General features: G+C 35.1%; 2 protein-coding genes across 2 annotated transcripts; one reads left to right on the top strand and one right to left on the bottom strand.

The window, feature by feature from the left end:
* The first annotated feature begins 2,663 nt into the window (after window positions 1-2,663).
* LOC106336749 (probable calcium-binding protein CML35) lies at window positions 2,664-3,775 on the top strand. The gene has a single exon (XM_013775677.1). It carries the CDS (start codon window positions 2,837-2,839, stop codon window positions 3,488-3,490), a length of 654 nt encoding a protein of 217 aa, XP_013631131.1. The 5' UTR covers window positions 2,664-2,836; the 3' UTR covers window positions 3,491-3,775.
* A 2,528-nt stretch (window positions 3,776-6,303) lies between these two features.
* Window positions 6,304-7,615, bottom strand: LOC106337446 (putative methyltransferase DDB_G0268948). Its single transcript, XM_013776552.1, has 2 exons — window positions 7,299-7,615; window positions 6,304-7,113 (listed from the first exon to the last, which is right to left on the bottom strand). The coding sequence occupies exons 1-2, from the start codon at window positions 7,446-7,448 to the stop codon at window positions 6,457-6,459; spliced, it is 807 nt and encodes a 268-aa protein (XP_013632006.1). The 5' UTR covers window positions 7,449-7,615; the 3' UTR covers window positions 6,304-6,456.
* Window positions 7,616-10,663: the final 3,048 nt, after the last annotated feature.

Genomic DNA, 10,663 nt, shown 5'->3' with positions numbered 1-10,663 from the left:
TGAAATGTTATATATGAATATATTTATTTTATAGATAATGTATGAGCTATTACCATATTTTAAAAAAGTTTACCAAAAAGAAATATCAATATTAAATGTAATATATGAATTATTAACATATTCTAATAAGTTTGCCAAAAATATAAATCAATATTAAATGAAATTATCCATGTCATATTTTTCCGGAAGCTATGTCATCAATTTCAGTAGCCATGTCATATTTGTTTTGTGAAATTGATTGTACAGATGAAATGCGGTAAAATCACTTCGCAAATATAGTCTAGGGATTGTTTTTTATGTAGCCGAAACTTTTAATGTATCTTGATAATGCTATTTAAACCTTTTGGTTCATAACAATAAAAAACACAAACGCACAACGTGTTTGGCCACGCCAGTGTTAACTTTAGCACTAGAAAAAAGTTATCTATAGTCAATCCCATGAGTTTGTTATTGTTTTGAAGTCTCTCTCGTGCAAATGTTGAGAAATTTCTTAGCATAGGCTCTTTAGGAACACTAGTAAAGTAAAAAAAGTCGACAAAGAAAATTCAGAAAACCTCTAGTTTTCTTACTGATCTTCTTTCTTGTGTCACGGAAAACACACGAGTCTGAACCAACTTTAAGTTATTAACTCGCTAATTAAATAAAACTCATAATAATAACAAAATAAATAATAGATCTCTAAAAAAACATTATCGCAATTATTCCCAACCAATCAATAAATAGCCCTTAAAGGAAAATCAGGTAAGATTTTTGTTTTAAGAACAAAATTAGGTAAGATGACTCATGACTAGGCAACCACCACGCTGCACCTGCATGTGCCTGTGACGATGTCAGACCATAACTAGGAATCGAATCCAAAACACAAATATAACTCGCGACAAGTACATTTTTTGTTCTCAACTCTTTATCCCCTGCTAATTAGTGCCAGAAGATACGCTGGCTTGCTTTTTTTACTCAGCATGGTCTTTTTTTTTTCATCTGAATTTGATTGATGAAACTTGAAACATACAAGATGAAATTCAACAGCCGGCGGATACATATTACCATTCCGGAAACATAGCCCAAATAAAGAAATCTCGAGCCTAAACAAAAGGCAACACATACAACAACTACAACAATCGCTTAATTAAACCTTACATTCATACATCCGAATATGTAGACAATCTTTGAGAAGGAGAATAACAGTAAGTCAAACAATCCTAGAACTGCCGGCACTCTTGCCAAGAACCAACCAAGCACAAGAGAGAGTAAGCGAAGAAGTGGCCAACACAACAACACAAGGCCAGATGTACCTGAACCCTCCGTTCACGGTACCAAGCCATAACCAAAACGCCTTGCACGAAACTCCACAAAGAAAAGAGACTAGCACCAGAAACTAAAACCCCCTCCTCCAGCGAAACCTTCATCGGAAGGCCTAAAACCCCAACCTCCTTATACTGCTTCACTAGAAGCCACCGAGGGACGAGCGAATCAGACGAATAACCGGAACAAACTTATTAAAAGGTCACGAGAAAGACTCTTTCAAGACTGAGAGATAGAGAGGTGACAAAAAACTTAAAACTTCTGAAGAACAATAGGCATGTTCTGCTCACCATACACAACCACGCCACCATCATACTTCCACTCACACCGTTGCTGAACCCAGACAGAAGACAAACAATAAAAACCACCAATGACGCCTCATATACACTCTCCCTGATAACTAACAAACATCAGATGGGATAAATGATGAAACACAGACCAAGCTAAAGCAACCAGACAAGGTTAACCCAAAACAACAACATCTGGACGATTCTAAGAGATCGACAACTCCAGATCTAGATATCTAAGTAAATCAAAACCTTAAAAATTCAAATATGATAAGAGGACATGAGGAGCTAATGATCAAAAGAGAAAATACAGATCAAACTACAAAAGAAAACTAGAGATCCGGCTCCAATGATGTGTAAGCCATTGAAGCCGAAGGAGCAGCGGCGACTTTTTTTTTTTTTCTCTCTAGAACTCAGCATGCTCTATATTAAGATTTTAATATCTATAAACAATTCAGTAAAAATTGAAATAATATTTTTCAAAACAATCTAAAAAACAATATTTCATAATTTTAGAGATTTTAAATTAATGTTTTACTCCGTATTTGTCTATATGCAAGTATGGGTATGTCAAAAAAAAAATAAAGTATAAAAGAGGAAATAAAATTTTAAATTGAATAGTCATAGTAATAAATGTAAAACTAACTGATCATAGAAATAAATAAAAATTTAAAAGGATATAGAAAATGATGAATGAAATTTAATAAATTACTTCATAATTTTAGAGGTCTTAAATTAATGGTTTACTCAGTATTTGTCTAAGTGCAAGCAAGAGCATGTTTAATGGGAGTTTTTAGGGTGGAGTTTTTAAGGTGGAGTTCTTATCGGAATATAAAAACCGGTTCTTAGTTTTTTTAGTTAAAAGTTAAGAGGCAGATTATTATATTCCGCTAATAACTACACTCTAAAAACTTGCATTAAACATGTTGTAAGAGTATATCTCAAAAAGTAAAGCATAAAAGGAGAAATAAATTTTTAAATTGAATAGTCACACTAATAAATGTAAAACTAACTCATCAAAGAAATAAATAAAAATTTTAAAAGGATAGAGAAAGTGATGAACGATGGATATAGGTATATAGTAAGTATCAAGAACCATTCTCTCCACGAAGCTTCGCGGAAGCTGCCATGGCTTCCCCTCTTCCTCTTCCCCATTTAATACCATCCTTCCTCGCTCTTTCCTCCTCACACCAAACAACACACTAACATACACATCATCTCCTCTCTCTTCTCTTATCTTCTCCGCTATGAAGCTAGCCACTAGCCTCAACTCCAAGTTCCTCCGCCTCAGCCCTAAACGTATCTTCCGCTCCAAGTCCAAGTCCTCCTCCGTCTCCAGATCCGAACCTTCGTCCTTCAGCTCCGGTGCTTCTTCCGACGGCTCCTACAGCGACCTCAAGCCAGGTCCCGCCGCCACTCCCATCAGTGTCCTCCCCGGAGACCACGATGGTTTTTACTCCGAGCTGATCCAAGCGTTTAAGCTCATAGACCGCGACGACGACGGCGTGGTTTCAAGAAGAGACCTAGCCGCGCTCCTTAGCAGGCTGAGTCCTGAACCGCCGAGTCAAGAAGAGGTTACTCTGATGCTTCAAGAAGTCGATGGAGGAGGAGACGGTTGTATCAGTCTCGAGGAGCTTGCTAGCCGCGTGGCGGGAACCTCCTCTGACTCTGATGAAGGCTCCGTCGAGATGAGAGAGGTGTTTGAGTTTTTTGACGTGGATCACGACGGGAGGATATCGGCGGAGGAGTTGCATAGAGTTTTTGGAGTTATCGGAGACGAGCGGTGCACGTTAGAGGAGTGTGTGCGTATGATTGCGACCGTTGATGGGAACGGTGACGGTTTTGTTTGCTTTGATGACTTTTGCCGCATGATGGAAGCATCAGGCTCCAGCGATGAATGATCATCATTGAGTCATGTTTGTATGGTTGATGATAATGACATCGTTATGCTCTCCCACATTATTTTATATTATTGTAATTTATATATTCCGGTGGGTATAATTTTGTCACGGCAAAGCACTTCAAATCTTCACCGTAAGTTCTTAAAATTTAAAATCAATCACTATACAAAGGTGATAGACCATCTTTTATCTTATGACGCATTCTCTCTCAAAAAAATTAATCACTATACTAGTGTGTTCCCATGTTCTAGTTTCTCAGTGTTTCACTTTCATGATGGAGTTTAATCAATATCCATTTTCCCCTCAGATAGTATTGAATTAAAATTGTTAAAATAATCGAACGATATGCTATATTATCCTGATGTTAACTTGTGTTTATCTTTATGTTCAAAAAAAGATTCTAGACAATAATTAGATATTTTATAAGAGATTAGTGTTTAGAGGATATTAGATATTTTATAAGAAATTAGTGGTTAGATGGATGTCTAAACGCTAGTCTAATTCTTAAAAAAATGTTTTAAATTTCAATAGTCAATTTTTTAAAATGTTTTAGATGGTTTTATTAATAACTACTTTATAAATCTTCTAAAAATACAAAAATATTACTCTTATGTATTTTGTTTTTATGATAAAAAAGGAAATACAAGTTACAGTTTTTTTTAAAAAAAGTTGTGCAAATATGATAGGAAAATATTTAATATTGTAAAAAAAGTTATGGTTGTAAAAGACTCTACAACACTTTCAATCACACCCAATAATATTTTGGTACAAAGTTCAGATTTAGAAGAATCAAATTGGAGGGACTATGTCCACAAGCATTGTCCAAGCAAGAGTGCAGACCAACTGTCCTCCACTCGACTCGTGGCCTGTGAATATGGATCATGGTTCATGGACCCTCCCAATCTCTAATGTTTCTTGTTCTTTTCCTTTTCTATACATTGTGAATCTCTTTACTTTTTACGAGTTTTACTCTAAATTTTTAATAGATTTCCGCCGAACTCTAAGTTGGAAGTAAACGAAAGATACATGCACCATAAGGTCCACAACAAAAGCCTAGTCTCAGTTGAATTTACGCGAGATAAATAAAGGCATTCGCGCCGCTTCTCAAGTCCTAACCACACACTGAGGCGTGGAATATTCGGACCAGGGCAAGATTTTTTTATTAGGTGGTTAGGAAATGAACTTTATTAAATGCATTAATTTTATGACAAGTGACGCGTAGAAGAATGATTGTACTACTCCTGAAGAATCAAAACCCCCTACCGGAAGAATAAATTATTTCCAAGGTTATTTTAATGTTTCTTTGGGACACAAACATACTCTGTTGAGAATATAGAGAGAAGTGTACTCTAGACCGCAGAAAAATGCACAAACATATTAAAGTGCTGATAATTTGGTAATAATTTTGAAGTTTGATGTGGCCTTGAGTCTTACATAAACTACAATACTTAATTTTGTATCTTAAATTAACTTGAATGTTTTAAATTTTATTTTTTACAAAAGAACAAAAATTAGTTGTAAAAGTTTCAAACAAGGTGAGATCGTATTTTAGTTAACATTTTGCACCTTGCAATGACTCAGTCACAATTCGGACATATCGATATGTCGACATTGGGTATGACTTTTCATATGGCTACAAGTTTGAAAGTTCTTAGGATGTTTGTCCGTCTTCACATGCCTGTATACACATAATTGTATATCTAGCCGCTAGTAATATCCTCCAAAATTCTGCAAATTGTAAATGTTTTTATCATTTAATTGGACATAAAAGACATCCATCCAAACACCATCAACATGCTGATAGATAGATACCTTTGTTATTGGTATCAAAGAAATAGACAACAACCGATAAAAATTACAGAGATAAAAATTAGAGTAACGAAATTATAAAACACAATCCTCTAAGTCATATTGATCGCTAAAACTTTGATAAAAAAAAAATCGATCGCTAGAATTTTATTATCGAATTAACATTAAACTCAAAATTATCCTTGTTGTCCATCACTGACAGTAAAGATATACATCCAAATAAAAACGCCCAACATATTTGTAAATCTTAACTAAAACGCCAAAATCATACGAACCTAACACAATCATCGTGTCAATGTTTTAGCCTGGTTTATTGGTTTGTTAGTCAAAGTTAGGGTTCGAAACGGTGTTGTCGTAATTCTGCAAACCACAATGAATGTGTATCAACTAGACCCAAAGTTGATGAGCCAAAAAACTTCGGCCATTTACTAATCTGTTGGTAGTTTCTTTTGTCAACGGATCATAAGTTGGCTGGTAGAATTTTTTTCTGATGAACAATATACCCCATTATGTATTTTAGATGGGAAAATTACACACAATTCTAGCCTCTTTTGTAGTAAATCTGCATATACTTTTGGGTTCCCGAAAATATTGGTTAAACTTGAACTCTCAAATTTATCTGGTAAAAGACGAAATGAAACTAATTCTTAAATGAAGACTGGCTAGTTGATTGGATTACTAGTTATATCCATTAAGTCTGAACAGTTAGTCTGGACACGGAAAGGAATATATATCTCTCACGACGTTATCAAACTAAACTTTCTATCTCAGCTGCTGAAAAAACGAAATCAAAACGATTTTGTTGGTCGTTTCTATAAGTTGGGAACTAAACTAGTAATTTTTAATCCTGAGAAGACTAAACTAGCAAGAGTCGATACTAGTAGTAACCACAAAGTGTCGTGTAGTGTCACGTGTTATAGAGAGAAAGAGGACAAGTATAGCTTGTGGCTTCTTAGCGAAAGATTCGATCCCCGAGGAAGCTGGAACTACACAACATGGTCGACTTATGTTACTCTGTCATTATCACTCATGGCCCCCATATCTCATCTACAAACCCATGTGTTGTTTTTCGAAATAAATGTATTTTGGATGTAACCACACAAGTTTTTCAATTATTTAGGACTCTTTTGACAATTCAAATCAAGAAGACAAAATATTCAGACACGATCTCCTCCCACCCTACCAATCAACAAGTAGATAGGAAACCTAACAACTTTCTTCTCTTCCCCATCTTCTCTCCACGAACCAACAAACTCTCCTTCCATCTCAGCCGTCAAAAGCTCAACCCCTTTATCTTTAGCCGTCTGATACGCCGAAGATGACCTCAGATACGTCAGAAACTCCTCAATCCCCATTTCTCGCTCCGTCACAAACCTAACCGGGAAAGTTTGACTTTCCGTTGACTCATCCATGATCTTCTCAAACGGAAACTCTATTCCCTTGTACCCATCCTCCACAAGCCGCCTAGCTTTATCCCAGTACGGGCCAAGTTTTTCCTTGTAAAACCGCCGGAAAACCTCATCCACGGCGGCGTTGACCTCAGGGTTGGTGTAGCACCAGGCGGCGAATACTCCGTCTGGTTTCTTGAGCACGTGTTTCACGTTGCTGTAAAAGGTTGGTAGGTCGAACCAGTGAAGGGCTTGAGCGACGGTGACTAAGTCCACCGATGATTCAGGCGCTACTAGCTGTTCGATCTCCGACAAAGACATCACTGGTGGTGTGAGCTCGTAACGTACGTTGGGAAGCTTTGCAGCAAACTCAAGTTGCTTGGAGCTTGTGTCTGTAGCAATCACATTCTTGTAGATTCCGGCTAGCTACAAAATTTTTTTAAAAAAAAATCAAAACTAAAGAATGTAACGTTTTCAATAAAAAGTGAAATCATAAAAAAAGTGAAATAATTTGATTATATATATTAACAAATCCGCCAATTGGTTTTAATCAAAATTGAGGAAAATCAAGAAACTGGAAATTGCCTATATAAATTAGTAAACATTGTTACCGATCGTGAGGCCTGGCCGCTTCCTGTACCAACGTCCCATGCAAGGTCGTGGCACGGTGTTTTTGATGCGATGAACTCGAAGAGTTGGATCGGGTAATTAGGTCGGGCTGCAGCGTATTGCTTGGCTTGATTTATGAAGAACTTAGCCATTTCTTTTAACTCTCTCTTTTCTAGGTGTCTTCCTTGCTTATACAAGACTGAAAGTCTACAACATTCAAGAAGTTAAATCTTTGATGTTGGGTTTTGAAGAATCCAATGATTCGAGAGAGAAACGGGTCAAACTTGTATTGTCACATTCGAGAGAAACGGGTCAAACTTGTATTGTCAAACTTGTATTGTCACATTCGAGAGAAACGAGTCAAACTTGTATTATCACTAATGGTGAATGAATCCAAAATAGTGAAAAGATTCCCCGCTTTCATGGAAGGGCCCTTGTTAATCGTTGTTTTGGTCAACGGTCCCATTGTTAATCTTATGTATTGGATTTGTTGACTATGTCATTAGCCCATATAGAGCTAATAAAGTAATTGAGGAATCTCACAAAATAAGCCCATATGGTTAGAATTTGGAACATAGAATTAACTTCGTATTTTAACCTTTAAAAAAGCCCATGTGATATATATACTTTTTTTTTTATCAAATGGACCGGTGATATTATTATTATTATGTATATTTGGTCATTTAAATACAGAGATGCATCACTTATTTCTCCCTATATACAACAACACAAAGGTAATAGCATCTTTATTCCAGCACCCCATTAGGGGGTGTTTATTTTTTATTTTTTTATCTGATTAAAAAACAATTAAATTAAAAAAGAACCAATCGCGGATCGCCACGTGTCGGTGGACCCCACGAATAGTAGAAGCAACAAACAAAACGCCGCACTTATTTTGCAGCTGAAAGCATCGTTGCTTGTCATTTTTGTGGGGTCCATAGGGCTAAGCATCCATTTTTTTTGCGCGATAATGCTGCTCTAACAACCATGCATGGAGTCTCCTCACATATGTATATATTTATGTATTAATTCTGGACAAATGGACCGGTGATACAGTTAAGGGTGACTAAAGCACTCGTAACGAAGACGTTGACCAGCTTTACTGTGGCTGTGAGGGTACCGTTCGGTGGAGAAAGAGAGCAGTTTCCCGCCGGAAGATTTGCTTCCACAACGCAGTAACTCGGATCATACAAAAGCGTGTCAGAGAATTTGAGCGTAAAGTTAAACGCACCAGTGGGATCTGTCAGGACTCCAGAGAGGTTTGTTGTTTCGTTGGCACATACTAAGTTGACTACGGAACCGGAGACGGGAGGAGCATTAGGGTCTCCGGTAAGGCTACATCTCACAATACCACGAATGTTGATTTGGAAGCCTAGGAGTGATAAGCTATGGGATATAGAATACAGTGAAGCAATGATCAGAAACATGTAGAGGAGAAAAACATTTGGTTTCAACATTTTATTTTATTTTCAGTATTTAATTTGTTTTGATTTAGAGAATGCTTTTAAGCTGGTGTGGCAAAGAAAACATAAAGAGAGAGAGAGGGCATTTATACATGGTTATGGTAATATATTTGTAGATCAATGATATATATTTTACAAAAGTGACATTCACATATGAAAGTGATATTTATTTTCCCTTGCAAGAAATGTATATTAATGTATCTGTGTTCATTGCTTCCACGAAAGGATGATGTGTGTAACTAACTGAACTTTGATTGCATTAAAAAACCCTAAGAAAAAGAGTTATTCTTGGATTCAATCCCGACGTTAAAAAAACCTAAGAAAAAGAGTTATTTTTGGGTTTGTGTTTTTTTGGGTCAGCCTAAAAGTTTATGTTTCTTTTGGCAATTCGTGCAAAGTTGAGGTTTTTTTTGACTGAATTCTCAAAAATAAATAAATAAAAAATAGAAGTTTTACAAAAACAAATATTTTTAACGTCATCAGCAAAACACTAAACCCTAAATCCTAATCCCTAAACCTTAAATTCTAAGCCATAAACTCTTGGGTAAACTCTAAACCCTTGGGTAAACCCTAAACCCTTGGATAAGCCCTAAACTCTAAATAAAAACACTAAACCCTAAATCCTAATCCCTAAACCTTAAATTCTAAGCCATAAACTCTTGGGTAAACTCTAAACCCTTGGGTAAACCCTAAACCCTTGGATAAGCCCTAAACTCTAAATAAAAACACTAAACCCTAAAACTCTAAACCCTAAATCTTAAACCCTAAACCCTTGAGTGTTTTAGTGTTTAATGATTTTGATTTAGAGTTTAAGATTTATCCTTGAGTTTAAGATTTATCCTAGAGTTTAGGATTTAGGGTTTAGAGATTAGGATTTAGGATTTAATGTTTTTTACGTTGATTTAGGGTTTAGAGATTTATACTAAAAACAAGAAATGTTGGTTTACATGATTTGCATCTAGCGAAAGGATGATGTGCAGTTACTTTCTAAATTAACTTCTCATTTTAATTTCTCTACTTTCTTAGTTGCATTTACCGTATATTAATTGCTCTACTTTTGGAAAAACTACCAATACTCTCTGTCCTAATAAACTTCTTCTTTTCTATATTTTGATAACCGGATAAATCATGGATTGCATCTCGTATTAATTCAAAGCCTGTTAAATTGTTCTTTGGCAATGGACAAGTAAAAAAAAAACAAAGTCTGGAGAGTATAATATTGTATTGCTATATACAATAAACTTTTAAGCAACATGCATTCATGCCGGTCCAATATTTTCAAAAAAAATTAATGCCCTAAGCTAATTTAAAATTTTATGCTTTTATTATTCATGTAAAAAAATTATAATGCATATATACAACAAAAATTATTAGTTAAAGTTATGATGCTATAAAAACTCCGGACCGGCCTGCATTTATGAGACATCCAAGTCAGAAAAAATAGTTTTATTTTTTTCACCATTTTATTTTCTTTTCTATATTTTGATTGTGGTTTAGTGAATATTTTAATGCCATGCGTGGCGAAGAAAACATGAGATAAGGGTATACATATACCGTATAACCTCTTTAAATTAATACTCTATAAATTAATATACAGTAAAAATCTCTATAAAATAATATAATTTTATAGTCCCAAATTGAGTTTTTGGTTCAATTAGTATATCGATAAATTAATATCTCTATAAATTAATAAAAAAAAATATAGTTTTGGTGTAGTCCCAACATTATTAATTTATAGAAGTTTCACTGTATATATATATATATTATGTGTACGCGAAATTGTTATAGATGAACGTTATTAACTTCTTCTTTTTTTACACTTCATTTATTTTACTAAAGTCACATTCACATATGAATGTTTATTTTACCTTAGAAGAAAAGTATACGTCTTGATGTTGATGTAT

This window comes from Brassica oleracea, chromosome C4 (genome assembly GCF_000695525.1).
Source record: "Brassica oleracea var. oleracea cultivar TO1000 chromosome C4, BOL, whole genome shotgun sequence".
NCBI lineage: Eukaryota > Viridiplantae > Streptophyta > Magnoliopsida > Brassicales > Brassicaceae > Brassica > Brassica oleracea.
This window is presented reverse-complemented; position numbering and strand designations above follow the sequence as displayed.